Source organism: Microtus pennsylvanicus, chromosome 12 (genome assembly GCF_037038515.1).
Source record: "Microtus pennsylvanicus isolate mMicPen1 chromosome 12, mMicPen1.hap1, whole genome shotgun sequence".
In the NCBI taxonomy this organism is placed as follows: Eukaryota; Metazoa; Chordata; class Mammalia; order Rodentia; family Cricetidae; genus Microtus; species Microtus pennsylvanicus.
The window spans coordinates 69,557,580-69,583,120 of record NC_134590.1 but is presented as its reverse complement, the minus strand read 5'-3'; the positions used below and the strand labels follow the sequence as shown (position 1 = coordinate 69,583,120).

Below are 25,541 nucleotides of genomic sequence, written 5' to 3'. Positions count from 1 at the left end.
TGCCTCTTTTCTGCTGCCCAACAAGCCTCAGTGTCCAATTCCCCAGCCCCATCTTCTCTGTGTCTTGCAATGGTTGCTGATTTTGAAGTAACCGTAAGTCCCTTACGTTCCCTCATGGCTATTTTTGTCTTTTGAACAGCCCGTCTTCTGCAGAACGCCAGTGGGTAGAGAGCAGCCCCAAGTCCACCCTAACCCTATTGGGGAACAGCCACCCTTCTGAAAGTTCTCTCAGCACCCATGAATTCTGCAGCGCTGGCAAGGACTCACCAGGGCTGCCCTGCTTCCAGTCCTCAGAGCTCCAGGCCACTTTCCACAGCCATGAGCTGTCCATGGTAGAGCCTCAGGATGCTCTGCCCCCTGCAGGCAGCCAGGCCTTCTTAGGCTTCAGCACTGCCCAGGTAGCAAGTGGCCTTCCACCCAGTGAGGACCCTGGTGCCCTGCTGGTCAATTCCCACGGCACATCTCCAGTTCCTGGAACCTCTCTGCCAACGGCAGGCACTCCTGACAACAGCTTCCTGGCCCACAACTTTCTCACGGTGTCACCTGGACTCAGCAGCCATCACAGTCCAGGCCTGCAGAACCAGGGGGTAAGCCTGCCTGGGCAACCACCCCTCCCCGAGAAGAAGAGAGCCTCAGAGGGTGACCGTTCCCTGGGCTCAGTCTCCCCTTCCTCCAGTGGCTTCTCCAGCCCCCACAGTGGGAGCACGATGAGCATCCCCTTCCCGAATGTCCTTCCAGACTTCTGCAAGCCTTCAGAAGTGGCCTCACCTTTGCCAGGTACATCTCCGCCTCTGCCCGTTCCCTTAGGGAAGTAGGGCTCTGTCTGGGGTTTCTTATTTGAGCGGATCTCCAGGGTTAACTCATGTTCTGCAGGAACAGGTTAGATTCCCATGGCTCTTTCTCATACTGCTGGTCTAAAGCTTCAGCCACAGTGCTTCTAGGAGATGTGCTCCACTTCCTCCTGGGCCCACTGTAGACACATTCCAGCAGTAGACAGTGCAGATGCCGCAATAGTTCTGGCTTCACTTTGACCTGAAAATAGAGATCCTTGAAAGTTACTTTCTTTTTCCCAGTTAAATAATTAATCGAATTGAGTTCTGAACTGTTTCAAGTGTTTGACACCAGCCTTGCTTCTGGGGCCTCCTTTCTGGGATTGGAAACATCTGTGTCTTGCACTGCGCCACGGGGCCATGAGGCACTGGTGTACCGTACTATTGAGTCCTTGGATCTGCGTTTCCTTCCCCGCTTAGGACCCACGTGCCTATCCCTCCCACCTAGGCGTAGATTTAGATTTGCATCCTCATCATAAATGAGACAGCAATAAAAATATTCTGTATGATAATTTTGCTTCACAGATAGCCCAAATGATAAACTCGTGATTGTGAAGTTTGTTCAGGACACTTCCAAGTTCTGGTACAAGGCAGATATCTCCAGAGAACAAGGTAGGTGGGGACCAGAGACCTCTTGCAGCGTCAGCTGTCTTTGGTCTCTGGGTCTTTCTATCAGGACCTCCTGTGGTACGGATCTAATTAGAGCAAAACACACCTTTCTTATAGGCCTCTGGGGAAAATTTCACAACCTTCACATTTTTGTGAGAAAAATTCAGTACCAATTAGGATTTGGGTGAGAAGTGGGTTCAGCCATAGACATGCAGTGTATGGAATGTGAACACTGGCTGTTTCCCTAAGCTCACCAGCCATGCCAGCCCAACACTTCTTTGAGGAAGAGACATTCTGTTTAGGTCTCTACTAAGGACCCCTCAGAGCGTTTCAGAAAGAGGGCCATGGAGGAGAGAGATGCACTGTGGGACAGTCAGCTTGGTGGCTACAGGCTGTGGAGGGGAGTGGAGTGTTTGGAGCTCTATCACAAGCTTCCTGTGGCCTGCCTGGTGGTCCCGATACACAAGGAGCTCATGGGGGCCCTCCATCTCTTGGAAAGTCCAGTCTTCTCCACGAGGTTCTGCCGTTAGATCTTAGAGATGATAGAGACAGAGACTCTAGGCCTTCCTGTGGGTTCCAGGAAGCTGTTGTCATTTTAAATGGAAAGGAAGTAGGGAAAACAACCAGGGCCTGGGAAGACTTCCATTTCCCTGAGGCCACCTTTGTAAGAGCTGCTTAACAAGTCCAAGGGCTCCGCAGAGCAGCCCCTGCTGCCGGTGTCCCTGTGCCCTCCTGACCCCTGTTTCCCTGCACAGCAGCACAGATGGAGAGAAGACAGCATTTTTCTTACTTCGTGTTTATCTGCCAGGCAGAACCGCCACGGGCCCCAGTTGCAGAAACAGCTGGAAGAAGGGACAGTCTTTAGTCCATCTTCTGTGGCTGTCAAGAGCCCCTGAGGTTTGGTTGACTTATAAGGAGTAGGAGGCCCGGAGGTAGGGCACTTCAAGCGTATCGGCACCGGTTTCACACTGATGAATAGAGGAGCACGTACGTCCACGCAGAAGAGAGGGGACGTCAGTGGCCACCTTGCTTTGTCACAGTCCACCTTCCAGCAGCTGAGCCATCCCTTGGGACCCCAAGAGGACGGTCGTATTGAGCATCGGGGCTCAGCTGTCAGTGTGATTTTTCATAGGGGGAGCCATCTTAGGGTCCGAGTGGGCAGTGGCCTTTGTTCCCTGCAGTCATCCATGCCTTTCCCTCCTCCAGCCATCGCCATGTTGAAGGACAAAGCTCCTGGGTCATTCATCGTGAGGGACAGTCACTCCTTCCGAGGGGCCTACGGCCTGGCCATGAAGGTGGCCACACCCCCTCCTTCTGTCTTGCACCTGAACAAGAAAGGTAAGGTTTGGTGGACTAGCTGGGGTTTGTACGTGCTTTGTTTTGAGGTGAAAACAGTGACAGAGAGTGGCAGCTGCTTGCACTGGTCCCTTTAGTGTTTGCTTTAGAAGGTTATTTCCTTAGGTAATTATCTTATTTAAGAGCACGCATTATTTATACATTTTATCTTCTTTTGTTTTAAGCAAGTTAGTGTTTTCCGTAGTACAGCCAAGCCAAGAACCCAGGAAGGCTCCCTGTTTCCGTGTCAGCCCTTCCTTCTTTGGGTGACCACATGGAAGACATTACTGCTTGACTTATCACTCACGGGCAGACTCATCTCCGAAATGATTATTTTTTCTATTTTTAACTTGCATTGTGAAAACGAATGTACTTGTTCTTATGTGTCTCGGTTTGAGTCAGAACCTTGAGCCACTGACGTCTGAGATTATAGCTTTTATTCTCTTTCAGAGATGTCTTTTTTTAATTATTATTTTTTAAACTTTTATTTTTATTTATTTAGTCTTATTTAGGATACAGTGTTCTGCTGGCATGTGTGCCTGCTGGCTAGAAGAGGGCACCAGGTCTCACTATAGATGGTGTGAGCGTCTATGTGGGTGCTAGGAATTGAACTCAGATCCTCTGGAAGGGCAGGCAGCCAGTACTCTTAACCTCTGAGTCATCTTTCCAGCCACTCTGTTTTGTTTTACAAATATATCGTAATATATTTTCCATCGTTGGTCGACTTTTTCATTGTTTTGCTTCTCTACCCCCTTTGCCCCTATATATAACCATCTTTACCACATATCACCATCCCTGGCAAGGAAAAAGTCTTCTTTGCCTTCTCTTTACCACCCAAATGGTCATTTTGGACTGGGGGAAAGAGCAGCCTCAGGTCATGAGGAGTGTGTGTGGTAGAAGCCCTGTGACAAGATGCCAGAGGTAATTATCATGAGATAAGGTTTGCTGTGGCCCACGGTTTTAGATGGTTCAGCCCATTTGGTTGGCTCTGGTACCAGGCCAGTGATGAATCATCATGATAGCACGCTTGTGCCTAAGGGAGTATGCGCTCACTCTCAGCCTGCAGGGTGAAAGGGAGAGGCTGAGGAGGAAGCTAGATTTCACCACTTCCTTTGAGGGTATGCCCTCAGTGACCCTAAGACCTCCCCACACCTTCTCATGGTCTCTACTGACCACCAGAATGCTTGTCCGAGAGCTGAGCCTTTGCCACATGGATCTATGGGAAGAGATATTGATTGCGTTAGCAGACCAGAGGAATCAGAAACAGCACAGTTGAGGTGCCTCCTGCACATATGACAGGCGGGTGCCTGCTTTCCCACTCCATGTCTGGATCTGAGAAAATTCGTCCAAATCCTTGCATGAAATCTGTGCTGAAAGCTTCCTGGAGCAAACAGCTTCGAGCTGTCCCAAGAATATAAGATGTGGTTGCAGATGGGCCAGCCTCCGGCATGGGTAGCTGACCTGTTTTCTGGAATGTGCTTGTCCTGCATGACTAGAAAGTGAGGTTAGGAGGCACTTGGGGCTCAGTCAGAGAGGCTCCCCCCTAAACCTGTGGGTGTTGGCAGGGCTTCTGGTGAGGGAACAGGATAAGTGAGATCACACAAATGTGGCCTCATAGAACATCTAGGATTTCTATCATAAGATGCTCAACAGAATGTTATTATTGGGTGAAAATACAGGTCTTCATCACCGAGCGCTCACTCCGATGTGGCTGCTGAGGACTGCCAGGTTTTACTTGGGAGCACTGCTTAGGGACATACCAGGGAAAGTCAGTTAAAGTCTGGGAACGTATCCTGCCTTGGGCCAACTTTATCCTAAGTCTGAGGATAAAGGAACTTATCAAGGCTATGTGAGTAGCAATGTGAGCATGGTGGTCGCCATGGTGGAGACGGATGCAGTCTCGCCTCTGAATGTGCACCCAGGTCTCTATTTGATATTTGCATTTTGCAGTCCAAGGATAGATTTGAGAGAAGAGTTTACCAAATGAGTGAAGAGCCAGTGAGTCACTGTGCCATCTCCAGTCATCCTGAGATGAGACAGTTGTGGTCATTCTAGACTCTGCATTCCAAAAAGCCCTTGGCAGCAGGATCTGCATGGGGCCATTTCCACAAGTAAAATCCAGACCTTAAGTGGGTGTTTCCATTAGACTGGAAGTCCTGCATCTTCTCCTCCCAGAGGATGGACCATGTGTCTATTTCCTCCTTTTTATTGGACGTGGACTTTAATGGGATCACATGATTCCCTTCTCTGCAAGCTTGACTGCCCCTAGAAAATGCTGACATGCTGGATACATCATCATCATCATCATCATCATCATCATCATTATTATTATACATTATTATTGTTTATAAAACAGCATTTGGAGCCTAATTCCAGCTCAGTATCCCTCACCATAGTGATCCCAAGTGTCTGTGGTTTCTGATCAGTTTCAGATTTCAAAGTATTCATACGTGCGTAATGAGTGAGATACCTTGGGAATGAGGCTCAAGTCCTTACTTTTTATTATTACTTTATTATTTTATTTATATGGTGGTTTTTCTGTACATGTGTCTGTATAGTGTGTACATTTCTGGTGCCCATGGGGAGCAGAAGAGGGTGTCTGATATCCTGAAACTAGAGTTACAGACAGTTGTGTGCTGCCATGTGGGTGCTGAGAATGGGACCTGGGAGACCCAAAACCTTAACATTAAATTCGTTTACCTTTTTGTATAGAATTCATGCATACTTCATACATAACGAAGGTACCGTCATACAATATTTTCTATTAGTTTGTACATGAATTGAACTTTTCATGGTATAGAATCTACCATTTATGGCTTCATACTGGTGCTCCAAATCTTCCAGGTTTTGGATTTGGGACCAGGGATGTTCCGCCTCGTCAGGCAATTCCTCCAAGCACAAATCCAGCAGATCTTGCTCCCATGAGGTTTCAGTAGCAGCAATATTGAGAGGTCACCTCTTATGGAGGGTGGTAAAGGCAGCAGTAGAAGAGAGAGACACAGTACATGGGGTGTCTATAGACTTGAGCAGCTTCGAAAGCTTCTGTTTCTCGTGGTTCCGCCTGTACTTTTCCATCTTCAGAACATTTTCCATTCGGTGGCTTCTCCTGGTGCCACTTCTCTTTGGGTTCAGCAGCTGGCGTGAAAACAAGTGTTCTGTTTGCTATCTGTAGAGTGGAATGCTGCTCCCACAGAGCAGAATACTTGGTGCTGAAGGCGTTTCTGTATCCAGCTGTCACTCCACCTCACCCAGAGAGCTGGCATCCTTCCAGCTCTTTGCTCAAGTCTTTTCTGCCCGAACCTCAGTGCCCTTTTCTCCCAGAGGAACGTAGCGAGGGCTTCAAAGCCAGTGTCATTCTGAGCTTCTAATCCAGCCCTTCTCTGGGAGTTCTTGTAATATTTGAGGGTATCTCTGGGGGATTCTCATAGTGTCTGCGTTGCTACTCCAAGAGGTTTTACTATCCACCTCTCTTATCACACTGCCCACCAACCGTCCCAAGGGTGCTTCTAGGTAGCCCCATAGTGCAGCAGTTTAGTCCTGTTCAGAGGGAGCCTTCTTAGGTGTAGCTCTTAGCTTTTGTATTTGCAGGAGACACCTTTTTATCTGTTTGTCTGTCCAACCATTCACCGTCTATCCATCGCTGTCCTGTTTTCCCTCTTCCTAATTGTTCCCCCTACTCTGATGTTTTAAATTTTAAAAAGTATTTTTTTTGTTCTTTCTGCAGCCGGAGATTTGTCCAATGAACTTGTCCGGCATTTCTTGATTGAGTGTACTCCAAAGGGCGTGCGGTTGAAAGGGTGCTCCAACGAACCTTATTTTGGTGAGTTACTTGAGATGCTCTCTTGATGCTTACCAGGGCATGGATCCCCTGCTCCAGGTGGCTTGAGATCCGAGGGCCTCTCTGCCATGGTGGGTTACTCATTTCAGCCCCCAGGTCTACGGCTGCTGCCATTTGAAGTCTTGTATTTAAGATAAGCTGAAAGTGTAATTGTCTTCAAAACCCTTGTCAAACCCAAATCAATGGAAAGGACCTCCCAGAGCTAGAATAAGACAAGCAAACAAGTACCGTGAAAGTCAGCTGATGGGTCCTATCAGGGTTGGAGCCCAGTGTGTCCCCATCCTGCAGGCACAAGGAAGAACACAGAGCCACCACCAGAGCCTTCCCCCACCTTTGTAAACAAGAGCCTTTCATAATCTTCTGAATAGACTGGGCAACCTCGTATCCTCCTCCTTAAGAAGCATGGGCAGTTCATACTTACTAAGGCGACGGATGTGCTGGGAATATACCACAAGTCCCTTGATCAACCTCTTTACTTATCATTTCTGGGAGTTTTGGGTCACATCCCACAGTGGTCTAAAGGCTCAGCTTTGGGAGTTTGGTCTCAACAGATTCTCTGGCTCAACACACAGCCCGTGAAGAACTTGGGGATGTTATGTTCATTTGCTCTTTTCCCTGCAGGGAGCCTGACAGCTTTGGTGTGCCAGCATTCCATTACACCCTTGGCTTTGCCCTGCAAGCTGCTCATTCCAGAGAGAGGTATGCGGTGGAGGGCTGAGTGTAGACGGGCCGTGTGTAGAGGGGCCAGGTGTAGGCTCTGCAGCATTATTCACAGCATGCTGCTCCCAGGACCAGTGGAGAGCCTTAAAAAATAGTTAGATGAGGATTCTTTAATGACGAGTGCTCTACATAGACCTCAAAGAAGGCAGGTGGCCGCCTGAACTAAGAAGGGAGAAGGCCCTACTGAAACAACAGCTCCAAGACATTACACATGGGAGGTTTCTAGAAAACAAAGACACTGGGGGACCTGGAGAGATGGCTCAGTGGTTAAAGCACTGACTGCTCTTCCAGAGAATCCAGGTTCATTTCCCAGCATTCATGTCAGGTGGAGCATCTATAGCTCCCATCTCAGGGGATCTGGCCTTTTCTGGCCTCCTTGGGTACCAGGCATTCATGAGGTCTACAGACATACATGAATGTAAAATAAATAAATATATATGTATATATTTATAGTTAATTTATATACACATGTGTGTATACGTGTGTGTATACACACACACACATATATATATTCTCAGATTAATTTTTTTTTTTTTTTTTTGCTTTTTCGAGACAGGGTTTCTCTGTGGTTTTGGAGCCTGTCCTGGAACTAGCTCTTGTAGACCAGGCTGGTCTCGAACTCACAGAGATCCGCCTGCCTCTGCCTCCCAAGTACTGGGATTAAAGGCATGCGCCACCACTGCCCAGCCCAGATTAATTTTCAAGGTCACTTGCATTATAGATTTACAGACCTACAAAATGGGAGGGACATATGCTGCTATGGTTAAATTTAGGTCATGAATAAACAAGTTTTTAACTTCTGTATTTGTCAGAAAACACCCAGGATAATATTTAGAAATATCCAGGGGATATGTGAGTTGACTGTGTATTCCAGCTTTCCTGGAAGTAATGGGGTTTTTCTTTCAAATTTTCATCATTTATGTAAGTGAATTCAGAGACCAGAAAAATGTTTCTGGGGAGGGCATGAACCCCCATCTCTGTCCCTGGTGGGATGGCGGTTTCTGTGGACTGGACTATTGAAAGTTAACGGTGCTGTCACCATCCGCGAAGTCTGTCACAAAGTTGTTCTTGCCGTGTGGACTACTGTGTCAGGAGCACTTATTTTCTTTTCTTCCTGCAGATCCCCTGGAGGAAATAGCAGAAAACTCTCCCCAGACAGCAGCCAACTCAGCAGCCGAGTTGCTGAAGCAGGGGGCAGGTCAGTGGACACAGCCCTGTTCTCACTGTCTCTGTGCCTCTGAGTCTCTGGGCAGAACCGAACTCCATGCTAGGACTTCCCTTCGGTCATTTCCTGCTTTTCTGTGGACTGTGAAGGAAGTTTCCTTTTATAGCCGCTTGGCATGGCTGGGTGGGGCACAGCTGTGAGGAGATGGGGTCAGGGCGTAAGAGGCTGGAGCTGTTGGTCTGACTCGAACAAGGCCAGATTCAGTGGGATAAATGTCAAGTCCTGTGCTTAGTGTGGGGACGGAGGTGGGGGCACAGCATGGCAGGATGTGGGTGACCGCCTTGCTAGCTGAAAATGCAAAGATGTCCTGAAACTGTGACTCAACAGTCAGGCAACGTGAGTCAGCTGCTGGACCCGCTCTGCCGTCCCTGTGGTGAGACCAGGCTGCTCTGTGGAAATATCTTCATTAATAGGTTTTCCTCGATCCGTGACAGGAAGCTATAAAGGCATAGAGATCCCATATAAATGCTGTTTATTCACTCCCAGATCCTACACCATGGTGCTACAGCTGATGAGCCGGTGTCCTTACAACATCAAGTAAAGTCATAGCTTACTCAGAGCTCAGGCTTTAAAAATTTGTAATTTCTTAAAAACTTACATCATTTCTCTTCCTCCCTTCCCGTTCCTACTCCTTCCATGCCCCCACTCCCCATCATATTCTTGACCCCTACTTCTTTAGTTATTATTATCACACACGTGCACACACACACACACACACACACACACACACACGAGTCCATTCAGTGTTGCTCATATACAGATGTATTTAGACCTGGCCAGGTAGGGTTTAATAACTTATCAGGGCACCCATGCATGAAGAAAACTGACTCTCCTCTGTGGGCTCCTATTGATTGCTTCTAGTTTAAATTTCCCAGTGCCCCACCCAGAGATGGAGTTCACTTTGGAGTTCATGGGCTTAAGAAATATCTTTGGTATTCACTCATCAGTATAATGTCATACAAAGTATTTCCTTTGTCCTAAAATTCCCCTCTGCTCTCCCTACTTATTCCTCCCACATGGTTAAGACCCTCACTGCCACTGATCTTTTTATGCTCTCTCTAGTTTGGACTTTTCTAGAATGACTTCTGCTGTAAACACTAGCTGTATTGCATTTTCAGATTGGTTTCCTTCACTGGGTAATATGCATTGAGATTCTTCCATGACTTTCATGGACTGGTGGCTTCTTTTATTGTGTGTAGTGCAGGAGCATATATATGTGTTTGTACGGATACATGTGGGTGCCTGAACATATGTGTGCACATGTGTTTCAAAGCATGGAACATGTGTTCCGTGTTGTATAGCTTTCTCAGTTACTCTATATTTTTGAAACAGAGTCTCTCACTGAACCTATAGCTCATTGGTCAATGGGTAGACCAGCTGGCCAACAAGCATCAAGGATCCATCGGTTTCTATCTCCCTAGTGCTAAGATTATAGTCCCAATCACTGCACCTAGCTTTTGTGTGCTTTCTGGGGACCTGAACTCAAATCCTCATGCTTGTGGCTTCCACGACAAGCATTTTTACCAACTAAGGTATCTTTCCAGCTCTGGGTGAGCCACAGATTATTTATCCACACAGCTACTGAAGAATATCTGGTTGCTTCTAAATTTTGGCAAGTATGAATAAAGTTTCTAAAAAAAGGTTTCTGGTCAATATGTTTCAAACGTTTTTGATTAAATATGAAGGAGCCTAATTGCTAGATCAAGTGGCAAAAGTATAGAAGTTTTTTTTTTTTTTTACATAGTGGTTGTACCATTTTGCATTTCCACCAGCAGTTGGGAAACTTCCTTTTGCTCCACATTCTTACTACAAGTGATGGCGTCACTCTGAAGGATGTGCTCATTCTGACAGAGGAACAGTGGTGCCTCACTGTTTTGTATCTCCCTAAAGACTCGCTGTCCAGCTAAAATGCCATTGTAGAGTCTAAAGAAATATCTTTATCTTCTCTGTTTAATTCGTAGTCTTCTAATGTCGTCTCCTCTATAAAGTTAAACCCATTATGTGACCACTGTACAACCAAAGAAGACTTTCTCATTTATAATGGGGAATGTGTTTTAGATTTCCAAAGAGGTGGGTTAGCCACAGCCACAGCAAAGGTGGCAGGGACTTGTCCCAAGAATAACGCCTTTCTCTGGGAGCCAGCTTTTCCATGTCTCTTTTACTTCTTTTGAGCCTGAGCAGGCTGTCCCTGGGCCACCGCCCGTAGTGGCTTCAGGAGACACTGAGTGTACCACGTAAGACATCAACTCAAAGCCCCTAATTTTGTTTTAGGTGCTCCCTGGAGCCCTCCACGAGTAACACCCCGTGTCATACTGATGCGCACTGATGTCTAACACACTGATGTTGTAATATTCTGAGGTTAAGACATCAGCATGGCCTTTGGCTAATTTGGTTATTTGATTCTACCTCTTAAAAATGTATTCAAAAATTGAAATTAAAAAAGCCTGTGATGAATGGTTTTTAAACCACAAATATGTATCAATTTTATTAAAAAAAACAAAACCCTGAAGGAAAAGGATCATGGTGGCATGGCCATCTGTGAGAGCTGGCCTCATGGAGCTGAGTGGGTGGCGTGGTCTCATCCCACTCCGTGGATGGAGCTCCTGAGGTAACGAGCGTTGGTCAGAGCACGCTGGCTTCTTGCCTGAAGCACCATCTGCTTTTGTGTTAGCAGCAGAGCTCCGCTTCTCTGTCCTGCATGAGGAGTGCCAGAACCACCGTGCCTCTGCGGGCGTCTCTGGTGTAATATTGCTCATCGTAAGCAGTTTCCTGTAGTTCTCCTTGTTAACGACATTCATCCAGTCAGTGTTACATTCGGCCATGTTAATGATGTCCACTGTTGTCCTGGTGTTTAGAAGTTACATCTTTCCTTCCATTCCAGCACATTATCTTAATATAATATTCTATTGAATTTTGGAGACTTTCATATAATGTATTTTGATCATAGTCTCCTTAGCTGCTCCCAGATCCTCCTTTCCCATCTCCTCACCCAAACCTCATGTCCTTTTTTTATGTAATAACTCACTGAGTTGAGTTCTGCCAATGTACTCATAGGGATGGGGACCATCTCCTGAAGCATGGTCACCTACCAGGAACCATACCCGCTAAAGAAAACTGGCTCTCCCTTCCTTTACTAGACATCAGCTGTCACTGGTTCTTCAGCTAGGGACTAGGGTTTGCATGTCTCTTCCAGCTGTGTTGGACTGTTGGCTGCCTTGATCTTCTTCTCCTGTGAGCTTATGAGTGTGGTAGTCATGGTGTATTCAGAAGACACTGTTTTCCCCAGTCATCCCTGACCTCTGGCTCTTCCCTAATATTCCCCACATCTTGTGTGGAGTGGCTGCAGCTCACTATTTTTAAATACATTTAAATACATTTTTCCTATCTTTTAAAAGAACATTAATTTTTTTCTAATGGATGGATTTTCTTAGTGATAAGATTTCCTATCAAATCTTGTAATCTGTTTAATTATCTGGGTTGGGCGTTAAGACGCGAGGCTTAATTTAAGGCTGCTTTGAGATTCTTTCCTTTAATCTGTAACATATTTGGATTGTGAATCTCCATTCCACCGAGCAGTACCTAGGCAGGGATTCAGCGCAGCAGGTCTGGGTGTGGAGCTTGCACCACCATCGCCTGAGGATTAGCAATGGTCATTTAGAATACCCGCAACACAGACACTGTAGCTACAAGGTGGGACTCTTCTGATCTCTGGTCCCTGAAGTTCCCTCCTCTCCCAACTAGACTTCCCCTGTCATCCTGCCCCCGGACTCCTGCTAACGCTCTTGGAAATGTCCCATATCTTCACGGTAGAAGCCAAGACCCAGCGCCACAGCAGTCAGTGCCGGTGGGACATTTGATGCTAATGTCATTATGACTTTCTTCCAATAGCTGAAACAATCTGGTTCTCTACTTTAAGCCTTCAGTTCTTAATTGTTTCTTCTTGACACTGAGGAGGGTAAGCTAACCCTTAAAGGGGGGCTTTTCCACCAGGCTTCCCATGAGTCTGTAGACAGGGTGACTGTGCAACTAGTTACCCTGTGTGTGTAATTTACTAAAGATCGTGTGTTCTTTTAAGGTTTGCTTTTCCTTTTCTTTTTTTTTCTTTTTTAAAGAATCGGGATAAATGACTCCCAAACCTGTTACTTGTGCACCAACTTCACACCAGGAAGAGGGGGATGGGGCTGGAAGCGCTTTAAACCAGTTCTGCCCCTGCCCCTTCCCCTCTCCTGAGGTTGTCCTTCGTGTTCATTTCTTTTGCATTCTCTTTTGTAGTTGTGTAATGAGTTTGCTCACGGTTTGTACAATTATAATGCAAGTCTCAGGTTTTTTTTGTGGTTATATAGTGCTCCGTTGTGTAGTTCAACCCTTCATGGTCACCCAGTTTGCCTGTCTAGTTTTTCAGTGCTATAAGCTATGCTTGAAGGACCATCTTTCTATCGGAGTTTTCCTGAATTCTGCATATCGTCTTAAGCTAAAGTCCCAGAAGTGATACAAAAATGAATTCAAATATGTGGACCTGAAACCACCTTCAGATGTAAACTTTTCCCAGCACGGGAGCTCCCTGCTGCTCATGGAGCTCCCCTCCGTGGGTCTGAAGACCCCGCTGTCCTGCTTGATGTCTCATGCAGCACTGTGGCATCAGGTTTCCCTGCTCCAGGAACACTTGGCTCTGCTGCCACACAGTACCTGCTAGAGACAGCCTAACTCTGTGGGAATCGGTGCTGGCCCACCGTCGTTCCCCAGAGGTGGTATTTCTCCCAACACCAGGCTCTTGCCTGGTACCACAGTTGGAGCAGTCCTTATCTGGAAGCTCCCTGTGGTGCCTCCAAGACAGCAGTCTAGTCTGTGGTTTCCTGTGAATCACATCTAGGTGTGCCAAGTCTATGGGATTTTCATAGTAGTTAGATCAAAATACACAGGCATACACTCACGTGCATGTGTGCACTTAGACACACAGACATACACACACGTACACATGCACACACGCCGCCATCTGAAACTGCATATGCAACATGACAGGATCAGAGGTGGCGTGTTCACCCTCCTGAAGTACGTCTTCCATTTTCCAGGCTTCTCTCCAGTGCCTGTTCATAGCACACATGCTTTTGATTTTATAGTTCTAATCATAGCAGAGACGGTTTATTCTGCTATGCCAATTACCTGCTAACCACTTTTCCATGTTGCTATATAATTTTCGTGATTACCATTTGCTGGTTGCTTCCTATTTCGTTGAGAGAATCAGTTTAACCCTTTCTTTATTCTTGGACACAATCTAGCTCCATTTTTTTTCCTGCTGTAATGCGTATGCGCAAGAACATTCTCCTCTGTGGATTAGCTGTCTCGCATGCTTATGGGAGATTTTCTTTTTGAATCCTCGAAGAAGTGGGACCCTAAAGTTATTTCCTGGCTTTTCAGATCCTCCTGAAAAATGTGGCTAAATTATCCAGAATGGGCTCGGGTTACCCCAGCATAAAAGGTACCCATTTCATCAGAGCTTTGTGGGCGTAAAGCCTTTGACGATTTTAATTCTAAGAATTTTTGACACCTTTCTCTCTTTTGCAAGAGAACACAGGGAAACCCGTAGTTTAGATGGGAATTAACATACAAGTAAAATAGCCAGACTTAAGTTCCTCTTTAGTGATCTTACCTGCAATTGTGAGGCAGGTCTGAACACCGAAGTTCTCTATGAAGTGTGTTCTAGCAAAGTCACCTTGGCCTGAACTCGGGGATGAGTGACTAACTGCCCATATAATCCTTACCGTCTGTGAGCCTAATCTGCAAACTGGGGGTGATAAATATAGGCTGTTCTTTGGGCCCATTACTACTGAGAGGTACTAGGTTAAGCTCAGAGTAGTGAAAACATTTTATTTGGGCTAGAAATTTCTTGTTGACTTTTGCTTCAGAAACAGTGGCATTTAGACACTGGGATGGTCAAGCTCCTTTTCATGAGTGTAAGGGTAAATAAAGTTTGCAGACCAGAAGTATTTCAGATGAAACTTCTGTTTTTATATGTGACTTAAGAAATTCCCGTTAAGTTGGGTTGCAGTGGTGGGGCTGGGCAAGTGTTCAGCCATGGAGCTGAGCTCATAGGCCTAGTCCTGCCTGAAAGCAGCGAGGGTGACTTGTCTCAAGTCTTTGAGGGTCTTTTGCCTCTCAGTGTCTGCTCGCTTTTGGGACAGGACAGACCTTCCTCCCTTCCCTTTCTTTCTCTTCTGAGTCCAGCGAAGCTCAATCCTGACTAACTTTTAACTTGCGAATGGAGGGAGGGACTTCCCTTTTCCAGTCAGCTTGTCAGTGTAAGACCACATTCTTCTTTTCCTTCTCCATTGCGTTACATTGTCAGAGTTGCGGCTACTTTGTGCACTCCCTGAAGTTCAGCATCTCAGAGCCTCGGGCTGTGATCCCAGCTTGTGTTATAGAGAGAGCGCTGCAGCCCCCGTGGTCCCTGTGCTACATCTCCTTGGAGCATCCTCTTGTGGCAGCCCTCCCCAGTCCGCTTGACTGGACTCTGGCAGGTGTTCCCGTCCAAAGGGGTGGTACCTGCTGCTTCTAAGCAGAGAGGGTAGAGCCACTTCAGGAACCTCACCAAGAGCCAGAGCATGCAGGACAGTCGGCATCCGAATGCACTTCATCTGAGTTTCTCTGTGGGTTGCACCAGAGGGACGCTTTTTATTTTTTTCTGCTTTGTGAAACTTTCGTGCAGTGATTCTCAACCTTCCCAACGCTGCAACCCTTTAATATGGTTCTTCATGTTGTGGTGACCCCCAACCATAAAATTATTTTCATTGATACTTCATAACTGTTTTTTTGCTACTGCTGTGGGTTGTAATGTAAATCTCTATGTTTGCTGGTGGTCCTAGGAGACCCCTGTGGAAAGCTCCTCCAACCCCCAAGAAGTCATAACCCACAGATTGAGAACCACCGCTCTAGAGGCCTTTAAGGCAGAATTAGCATAGCCCCTTGCCGCCTTCTGCAGACTAAAACAAGCAAGGGCAATTCCATTGTTAATCTCTTCTCAGTGGTAGAAACGTTATAAAAGATGGGGGTTATTTATAAAGGAGAGAGCTGTATTTTGGCTCATGTTTCTGAAGTTTAAGGATGGTATTGTCATCTGCTTGGCACCTGAGGGTGGCTTTGTGCAGCTTCAACTCTGGCAAAATACAGATGAGAGTCGTGTTAAGGGAAAGCCAGAACGCAAGCCGAAAAGGAGACCTCACTTTTGTAGCCACCCACTCCGGTCTGATGAAAGCCATGAAGCTCTCTTAATGTCCTCATCACCCTGGAAACACTCCACAGTGACTGTCAGATTTCAACAGGAGTCCCGAAGGGGACAAACAGGATTGTTTCTAAGGAAGGGCCCTTCTCCATCTCCTCCCTGGAGACCCTGGCTTTCTTCTTGAGCTTTGCACGGAACCTAAAGCCCTGTGCTAACAAACCAGCTTCTACACTCTGAGATCTGTTAACTATAGCTTGTAATGCAGGAGGAGGGGCTAAACGGGACAGTGGGGTCTTCAGGGCCATATTGACACTCAGTCACATTTCCCCACCCACTGGGAGGAGATGATTACAGGGAACACCCTAACCAGGAAGTGTAGGAAGCTGGGACACACGGTAGGTGGTGCTTAGTCTGTGCACTAAGCCGTGGAGAGATGCTGCTGCGAGCCATCTCTTCATGGCTCCTTTGCATGCCCTTTCAACACTTTAGACAGGTAGTTTGTAGAACAGAGTCACCTCATGGATGTGTCTCAGGAATTTCAGAGAGTTCATACTTACTGTATTTTGGGCGTTTGTGTTAACGTGACCATTGTCTTTCCTCTTGCTGAGGCCAGGGAAGATCCCGTATGTGTACAATACTTCTCTCACCAACAGGCCCGCCCACAGTAGCTTATTATGTCCTCTGCTTAACACCAGAGCAAGCGTTTGCTTGATACTGGAAAGCAGGGAGCATGTGTTTGCCAGTGCTCCTGGCCTGGGTCACACATTGAAATTGCTCCTAGTCCTTTCCTCCTCTGGTTGGTCTCTCCCCATGCGCCCGGAGCATGTATGTCCCCTGCAGTCCTGACGGATACACTTCTCACCCGCTCCGCATTGTCTTGCAGCCTGCAATGTTTGGTACTTGAACTCCGTGGAAATGGAGTCCCTCACTGGTCACCAGGCGGTCCAGAAAGCCCTGAGTATGACCCTGGTTCAAGAGCCTCCGCCAGTGTCCACAGTGGTACACTTCAAGGTGTCGGCCCAGGGCATCACCCTGACTGACAACCAGAGAAAGTAAGTATGGGTGGGAGGAGTGTGGAGGCCTGAGGTCTCCTTCCCAGTGTCCTTCTCAGTTATTTTCTGTTCTTTTCTTTGAGACAGAGTCGCTTAGTAAGCCTGGGACTCGCTGTGAGCTCCAGGGATCTGCTCAAAGCCATGCGGTTCGCCCAGTCCGTCCAGTGCTAGAGTTAGAACTCACACCAGCACACCCAGCTCTTATGTTGGTACTGAGGATCTGAACTCGGGTTCTCATGACTGCTCTGCAAATGCTACCCATGAGCCAGCTCTCTAGCTCCTAGGCTATTTTCTTTTAAGTTTTGTTGTTGTTGTTGTTTTAAAAAGACCTTTTAAGTTATTGCTTTAAAACCATTGAGATGGACCAGAATCTACTGGCTTCTGTTTTGGCATAACTACTTCCATAGCTGGTGGGCAGCTCATGTTGGTCAAAGGAACACAGTGCGGTACAGGAGCTTTTGTGGCAAATGCAGGGGACAGAGCCCAGGCCATCCTGAGCCCTCAGTGGTAGCCTCCCTGCAGGCCCGCACGCCTGCAGTGCCTTCCCCAGAGCCAGTTCTTTCAGTGAGATCTTGTCTTCTTCTTCCTGTGTTGCTGAATAGTTTGAATATAGACTCTTACACCTGCCATTTCAGGATGGTGCAGTTGGGGTAAGAGCAGGACCACAGAGTAGAGTCTGGCTTTGCTCGTCAGTGCTTCTCCCTGCATTTGCAACAGGAGACCTTGAGCAAACTCCTGACCTCTCTGATGTTTGATTTGTTTTTTCTTCTTTTATACCTATGTCAAAACACCTACCTCAGGGTTTAGTGACTTGGAGAGTGCAGAGGGCACGTGCCATGCATGGTGCTGTTGACGTGAGCTCAGCCTTGGGAGAGCCAGGAGGTCCAGAGGTCCTGAGCTGCCTTCTGTGTTGCAGAACTGGCCCTTCCAGTTCCTCAGAGCTCCTTGGCCCCTCCTGACCTTCCCAGTGATTGACACCATCACTCTTGGGGGTGCTTCTGTTGTCCCCTTGCGACAACCGTTCTGCCCAGTGTCCAGCTGTTGACCGTTCTTCTCCCCAAATGACGAGTAAAGGCATCAAATAATTCCTGCTTCACAGTCATCCCACTGGGGAGTGGGGGACTCCTCAGCCCACCTTCCATCATCCCAGAGCCCTATGACTGGAGCTCCCCTCTCTCTCTACCCCCCAACAGGCTCTTCTTCAGGAGGCATTACCCCGTGAGCAGTGTCATTTTCTGTGCCTTGGACCCGCAGGACAGAAAGTAAGAATTTTCCATTTTTATCACCAAAAAGTGTGCTTTCATCCTTTAATTTTAAAACATTAATATGAATTCTGTTTCTCTTCAATTCCCAAGGTGGATCAAAGATGGCCCGTCCTCTAAGTAAGTCTCCCGCATCTCTTCTCTTTCTGAGTATAATCACAGTGCAGAATGAGCTCAGGTCTAGATTTGCAAAGAAGGGCTCATTTAAAAGACCAAACAAAACAAAGCAGTCATTGTCAATGGGGATGTTTGTTTGGGTTAAACTGAAAGCAGAAAAATAAGGATAAGTGTTCAGATTTTGAAGTACAGGCCTGGACCGTGTTGGCTTATCCCCTGTGGTGGGATGGATATGACTGTCTATATTATATCTGTAGTGTCCTTTTGCATACACACTGAGACAGATTTCTTTTTTAATTTATTTATTTATTATGTACACAGTGTTCTGTCTGCATGTATGACTGCAGGCTGGAAGAGGGTACCAGATCTCATTAATTGTGAGCCACCATGTGGCTGCTGGGAATTGAACTCAGGACGTTTGGAAGATCTCTGCAGCCCCTAAGATCTCTTAATGCAGCCATTTAAGAGGGTGCCCCTACTGCTGAGGCACCCAGACTGTGTGTGTGAGCAGGACTGAAATCTGTGCCTGATATTTCCCAAACTCGAAGGATTATGTTTTGCACCTCTGGCCGGCAAGTTCTGATTCCCTGCTCAGCATTGCTGTTCAGGTGATCAGGGGAGCCTAGTCCTCACCCCACTACAGAGGCTTCCCTGTGCCCCCCAGATTGGCTTCCTCTGCATAGTCTGCCCTGCTGATCTCCAGTGGCCATCACATGCCTCCTTCCTCGCAGGCTTATTTCAGAGTGTTTCGTGCTCTGGAGAACTGATCAGGAGTAGCGGACAGCCGCAGCTTCCGGAAGTGATCATTGTCTTGCAGGCCTGAGAGGAGTTCTTGGCATATTAGCCTTCTGGGTTGGGTGTCTGGTCTAGGCAGGTTCTGGGAGCTTCTGGCATTCTTCCTAGAATTCCTAAGGCCTTGAAGTTCCAAGGGAGACCCTGATTTTGCATGGCCAGCTGGAGCTCAGGACCCTGTAGAAGGTGTCTGGAAGACCCCCAGCCCTCTAGAAGAGATGCTAAGGAGCAAGCAAGGCCTCAGCTTTTATTTAGGGTGGGGTAGCATTCCTCTAGGCTCAGTACTCATTCTCCCTGCAGTTTCCAAGGACCAGAGGTCAGGGTGGTGGATAGGTCTCCAAGCTAGTGCTTGGCACATCATAGGCTTCTGTAGGTGCACTTGCTATTGCTCCCGGTTGCTGTTTTGTGAAAGTGAGATCCTGCATGCATTTGTGGGTGCTACATGCTTGGTGCATGCATGCGTGGTTCATGCATTTGTGGGCACTGCCCGTGTGGTTCATGCGTGTGCAGTGCATGCACATGTGGTGCATGCATGTGTGGTTCATGCATTTGTGAGTGCTGCGTGTGTGGTGCATGCATGTGTGCTGCTGCACACTTCTGGCTACTCTGACCTATTCTTGTCTCTTGCAGAGTCTTTGGATTTGTGGCCAGGAAGCAGGGCAGTGCTACAGACAACGTATGCCACCTGTTCGCAGAGCATGACCCCGAGCAGCCTGCCAGTGCCATTGTCAACTTTGTGTCAAAGGTCATGATTGGCTCCCCTAAGAAGATCTAAGTCCCTCATAGCCAAGCCCGCCAGATGCCTCACGAGGCCCTCGAAATGGCAGTGGGGTTAGGCGGGGCCCCCATTTGTACCAGACTGAAAATTCTCACATTCCAGACCCAAGACGGGAGAATATGGCAGCTCTTCAAACCAGGAACAAACAACATCACTACAGATTGGCCTTTCCTGAGAGTAACTTCTCATCTGACACACCCATATAGTCAGGCGCATTTTGAATGGAAGGATCTTGGGCCAGGAAATGGTTCCCCAGTGTCCCACGGGCAAGGGCTATACAAGGAGAGAATACAGAAGACAAGGCGGCCTGGAGTCCCTGGCTCACTGGCATCTGTGTGGATGAGGAGCACCCAGCCTTCGTGGCAGGGGCTGAGTAACCATGGTGCCCACTTCTCGGCAGATGTGCTCTGTCCAGCGACTCCCTCATCTTGTCTTTCTGCAGCAGACGATGATGAAGCTGAGGAGGGCATGCATGGTTGGGGAAGGTGCGTGCAGGTTGGACCGTGGTGGGAATCTAAGTTAGGAACAGTGGAAAGGCTGTGACTTGAGAGCAGCGGCAGCCTCTGGTGTCGGGGAGGAGCATGCAATGCCAGAGACACTCCATGATCCTGCTCGCACGTGGCCAGCCGGGCTGTGGAGAGCCTAGAGGACCTTGAGAGGAAAGCGAGAAGCCGGAATCAAAACCGCCATTGTGTGTAATTTATATTTTACTCATGCCAAATTATTTATAACCACTTGCCATTGCCGTACGGTACCCATGTCAAATGCTGCAGCCGACTAAGCTGTGATTGCTAGAAGGCTTTTCCCCTTGTAGACACACCAGAGACGACTGTCTCCTCAAGGAGCGGGTGAGCAGTGGTCCCAGGGCGACACCGCCCGGTTCTTCTTCCGCAGAACTGCCCAAAAGTTTTGCCTCAAGCAGCCCACCCTCTGTTTGCACAGCGATATGTCTTGCCCAGATGTGGATGATTTCTTTCCTGAAGGGAATGTCCAGGAGGAATGGGACACGAAGACACCAGGGTCATTCTCCACAAGACTGGCCGGGCCGTCTCCAGGCCTGCGCGATCTAAAGCGCGTATGTGGCATTTCTAAGCTGTTACCGTGATTCTCCTCGTGGCTCCTGCAGCTTCTTTGGGGACCTTTGTGGATGTCAGGAGGGAGAGAAGGGGGATGAAGAGAAATTCTAACTCTCCCAGGCTAGCTTTGATTCGCTGGGTCATCTTAGCCACTGAGTCATCAGCTCGTGCTAAGATTGGCGGCCTAGGGTTGCAGGCTTCCTGACTGCTCCTCCCAGTGGTCAGAGATTTTTGAAGAAGCCCGTGAGCTTGACACTTCCCAGAGTGGAGGGCAGCAGAGCTACGTGGAGGCAAAGCCAGGATCTCCTTCTTGCTGAACTCTACACCCCAGGAAGGCTCTGATCGTCCCCATTCCAGCCTGAAAGTCTCACTGTGTGATTTCCTAAATCCACTGCCTGATTGCACATCTGGTGGCTGGGATGGGCCACTGCTGTCAGGCTTGGGTTTGGAAATCTACGTAGTGGATTCTCTGTTTTGAAAGGAGCAGAGATGTAGCTACATGTAGAATCGAAATCAACTCTGTCAGTGGTGTGTGTGTGTGTGTGTGTGTGTGTGTGTGTGTGTGTATGGTGTGTGTGCACAGATGGACCATTCCACTTTTAGCTCCTGTGTGTGTCTGTGCGTGTATACAGGTGAACTATTCCACTTTTAGCTCCTGTGTGTGTCTGTGCGTGTATACAGGTGGACTGTTCCACTTTTTAGCTCCTATTGATGGGCCAAAAGCAAGTGCCTCGTTTCTGTGCCAAATATTTGCCTTGGTCTTTGCGGACCTCCTTCGTGGACACACTTGGATTCAGTGCCTGATTGGGGGAATGCGCCTTCATTCCCTAGAGGCCCTATGTCTTCCACAGAGGCTTCTAGTGTTTCAGTTACTCATATGCAGCTAAAAATCCAGATTGGGGTAGGGGTGGGGGTGGGGGGCTGAAGTTTGTGCTCTGGCCAGGAAGTGCCATGCCCTGTGGTGGTTTATATGCAAATGTGACCCAAAGACCATAGGCCAGGTTCCTTCTGATGGAGGGGGGAGAGGGCTTAGTTAGAAATCATCAGGCCAGAGCTGAAGCAAGCCTAATTAATGGGAGGTGTCAGGGCTTCCCACAGTGGTCAGCATGGAATGCATCCAAGAAGCCTTATAAATGTGCTTTGGAAACTGACTGGCCAGGTGTGACCTTTACTCACATTAAAAGTGGTCAGGGGTATCATGGAATTTGCTCTGAGGAACCACAGGAAGACAGCTTCACAAGCTGGTAGGCCTTGGTTCTGTCTTCTGCGTGTAGCGTGTATTGAACAGAATAAGATGAGACGCAACACCATAGACTATACTGTGTTCTCAGAAACACTGGGAAAGGGTATTGTTCAGGCGTCAGTTGGTCACGAATTAGTACACTATTCTGGGAGTAAATTCAGTGATGCCCCACCACTTTTAATAGATAGCCAGGGTCCCATTAACCTTCTCATTAATGGTCTTATAGTCTCCAGTGTTGGGCTGTACCCATGTTAGAAGCCACACTGCATTTATCCTCAGTGTCAAAGACATTGTAATGTTGCCTTATCTGTTAGCGCAGTCTTCACCATTCTGTATTGTAAAGAATATATATCCAGTATGTAAATGAGTGTTCTATAAACCTTTTGTATAGGCGTTTTCTCTGCTCTTTAAATATCAGCCTTATTCAGAGTATAATAAAAATTATGACCTTGGTAAGCCTAATGAAACAGATGTCTTGTTTGGTTTGTATAAGTCTTCTATGCGTATATGTGTTTGTGAATGTGGGTGAATGGGTGCCTTCCACGTGTTGGGTGTAAAGACCAGAAGACAAATTGGGTGTGAGTCCTCAACTCCATTCTTGTTTAAAGCAGTCTCTTTTTGTTTGCCACATTGGCCAGGCTATGTGGCAAACTTCATTTGGCCATGGCAGCACCGGGATCACGGACGCCACGCCAGCTTCACGTGGCTTCTGGGGATTTGAAGTCAAGTTCTCAAGCTTGTGTGACAAGTATTTCCTCCCACTGAGCCATCTGGCTTCCTCAATGATCACTTTTATGCCCCAGGCTGTATGCTGAGTCTGTGCGTGCGTTGTGTGTGTGTCTGCACTTGTGTGTGAGTACTTTTGCACGTACGTGGACTCACTGAGTCCGTTTTCACGTACTGCCTGCCGGGGTTTGTATTTGGGTTTTTGTTTTGTCTTTTCTGGTGTCTCTTTTGTGAGTCGCTGCGCTCAACTTCCTACTTACATGTTTTGCTTCTGAGAACATAGTTTAGGATGGCTCTCCAAAGGCCTTGGGAAAATTATATTTGAATTATTTTTAAGTTGTCAGGCAAGGTACGGTGGCCCACACTTGCAGTGCTAGCACTTGGGAGACAGAGAAAGGAAGATGGCCACGTGTCAAGGACAGCCAGTGGTGCAGAGCAAGACCTTGTCACAAACATGAACAGTAAGATGTGAGACACGCCTGCAATCTTGGGACTCGGGAGGTTAATAAAGGAGTTTCCTGTGAGTTTGAGGCAGCTGTTGGCTGCATGATGAGCTCCAGACCAGCCTGGGCTACAAAATGGGTGTCCTCTGGAAACCCAGATATCTTTGAAGAAGTGATAGCAGTGGCTGGTGGAGTCGCTCAGGGAAAAGCCTTGCTGTGCAAGTGTAATGGCCTGAGCTCAGTTCCTGGGAACTACGGTGCAAAGGAGAGCCAACTAGCTCCTGAAGCTGTCTTCTGACCCCCACACCCGTGTTCACACAGTACAGCAATAACCAGCATCTTTACAGAACTGATAGCTGAGCGCAGGCATGGTGGAGCCGGGGTGTTTCAGTGCCCCGCAGTTACAGCCCAGCCACATGCTGGCCCCATGGAAAGACTCTAAGGTATGGCTGCCTGCAGTCTGAACACTGAGTCTGGAGTAGCCAGGGCACCCGGCCCTGCATAGCCCTCAGCATTCCTGCGCCTTCCATGGACTGGATCTCCTGGCTTTCTGCTCCCTTGGGCTGACCCTATCCTGAGTCAGGGGTCAGGGGTGAGGAACAAGGTCCGTTGCAAACCTGCTAATCTAAACCTGAAAAGAAGGGCTGCTTCAGGCCCTGGCTGATGATGAAGAGACTCATAAATGCAACTAGCAGCCGCTGTGTGGCTCACATTTCCATGTCGTTGTCCTCCTGTGCTTCTAATGACATTCGTCCCATACCATCTTCCTACACGTACTGCAGGAAGGTGGGCTTGACAGGATGCAGATGTTGGTTTCCTAACCGAGTGCAGACAGTGGCAGGAAACAGCCAGGGGATCCCTTGCAGCCAGTCACTGACTGGCTCTTAACCAAGGTCCCAACAGGGTATGAACATGAGTCGTGCAGATGTAAAGATCACTTAACTGAACGCAATGCCTAGGCACCCTGGGTGCTCATCACGATGGCGGGGCTTGTAGAATAAACTTGCTCATGTTTCAAAGCCTCTGGTCACAGAGGATCCAGCTTGGTAGACTGGTAGGAATTGCAGTTTGTACCTCAGCACTGCCTGGGCTCTCACTACCTGTACCTCAGGCTAGTCTAGTGTGCCGTAGACACTCAGAACCACCATGCTGAGGACGCAAGGCCACAGGTGCTGTGTGTCATCCGAGAGGTTTCGAGTGACCGGCCGCAAGAGAGTTCCAATGGCCTTGGGGAAAATCTCTTGAGATAGAATGGAGACTTGCTGGGCAAGTCTCAGAGGATGAACTGAAGTTTCCTGAGAGAATGTGGATCCTGGGACATTGCCAGATAGGATGTTGTGGTGCCGCAGAAATTGACCATATCTGGACACATTGGCTAACAGGTATGTTGAGCTAGCTAACAAAAATGACCCACAAATGACAATAAAGTTACCAAAAATCAGAGGCTGTTCTGAAACCTATTTAGAGGCAGTTAGACGGAGTGTGAGCTCAAAAAAGTGACCACGATATGACTCCTTCCCAGAGACTCCCAGGTGCTTGGAAGATTCAGTGAGGGCCCCATGCTGAGAGCACCCAGCCTTACCAGGGAAGTACACTTTCCCATAGGCAAGGGAAATTACCACAGTAAATGCCACCCAAAGACAGCCACTCCCTGCATGGGCCTGAGGTGTCCCTCTCCCATCTACAGATTCCCCTCTGTCCCTCTGCCAGTCCAGGGGGTGGGAGTGGGGCGAGGATTCTAGATAAACAGCGAATCAGCACGCTGGAAAGTCAGGCTGGTGGAACTGAGTGGAATCACAGCCCACAGAGCAGGCCCTTGTCTACCTGCTCGCTCAGCCTAACAACAGCGGCGGCGCTGTCTCCTGAAATAAAAGATTCAAGACTCAAGTTTTCTGGGCTCATGGGTAATAGGCAGTATGTCTGAAATACGATGGAAAATTACCTGCCATACCAGGAAATGCTCGGCATGGCTGAGGAAGATTATGCTAATGTCAGGATGCACCAGAGGCTAGATTTCAAAGCGGTCATAAAAACGCTTCAACAAACAAATACACATTGCCTTGAAGGAAAAACTTAGATACCTCCGCCTACAGGAAACAAGGGCTACAGACTTAGAGAAATGCTGGTGGAAATTGAAAACCAAATCTTCCTAGGAGGCTGGGGTAATGGTTCAGCCAGTGAAGCACTTAATCTGCAGGCACAAGAACCTGCATTTGAGCCGCAGAAATTCATGTAAACATGGTGGATATGGCTGCACTCATTTGTAATACTAGCATTGG

At 47.9% G+C, this 25,541-nt stretch overlaps 1 protein-coding gene across 7 annotated transcripts in view; it reads left to right on the top strand.

Moving 5' to 3' along the window:
- Positions 1-22,560, top strand: part of Tns3 (tensin 3) — a 232,056-nt gene extending 209,496 nt beyond the window's left edge. For all 7 annotated transcript variants that reach the window (XM_075944308.1, XM_075944307.1, XM_075944310.1 and 4 more), the window contains 10 exons: positions 140-777; positions 1,356-1,442; positions 2,646-2,777; positions 6,499-6,594; positions 7,234-7,311; positions 8,453-8,530; positions 16,657-16,825; positions 18,019-18,087; positions 18,181-18,207; positions 19,627-22,560. In XM_075944308.1, coding sequence (XP_075800423.1) covers positions 140-777; positions 1,356-1,442; positions 2,646-2,777; positions 6,499-6,594; positions 7,234-7,311; positions 8,453-8,530; positions 16,657-16,825; positions 18,019-18,087; positions 18,181-18,207; positions 19,627-19,771 — 1,519 coding nt within the window. In that variant the 3' untranslated portion in view covers positions 19,772-22,560. The remainder of the gene's footprint in view (positions 1-139; positions 778-1,355; positions 1,443-2,645; positions 2,778-6,498; positions 6,595-7,233; positions 7,312-8,452; positions 8,531-16,656; positions 16,826-18,018; positions 18,088-18,180; positions 18,208-19,626) is intronic.
- The last annotated feature ends 2,981 nt before the right edge of the window (positions 22,561-25,541 follow it).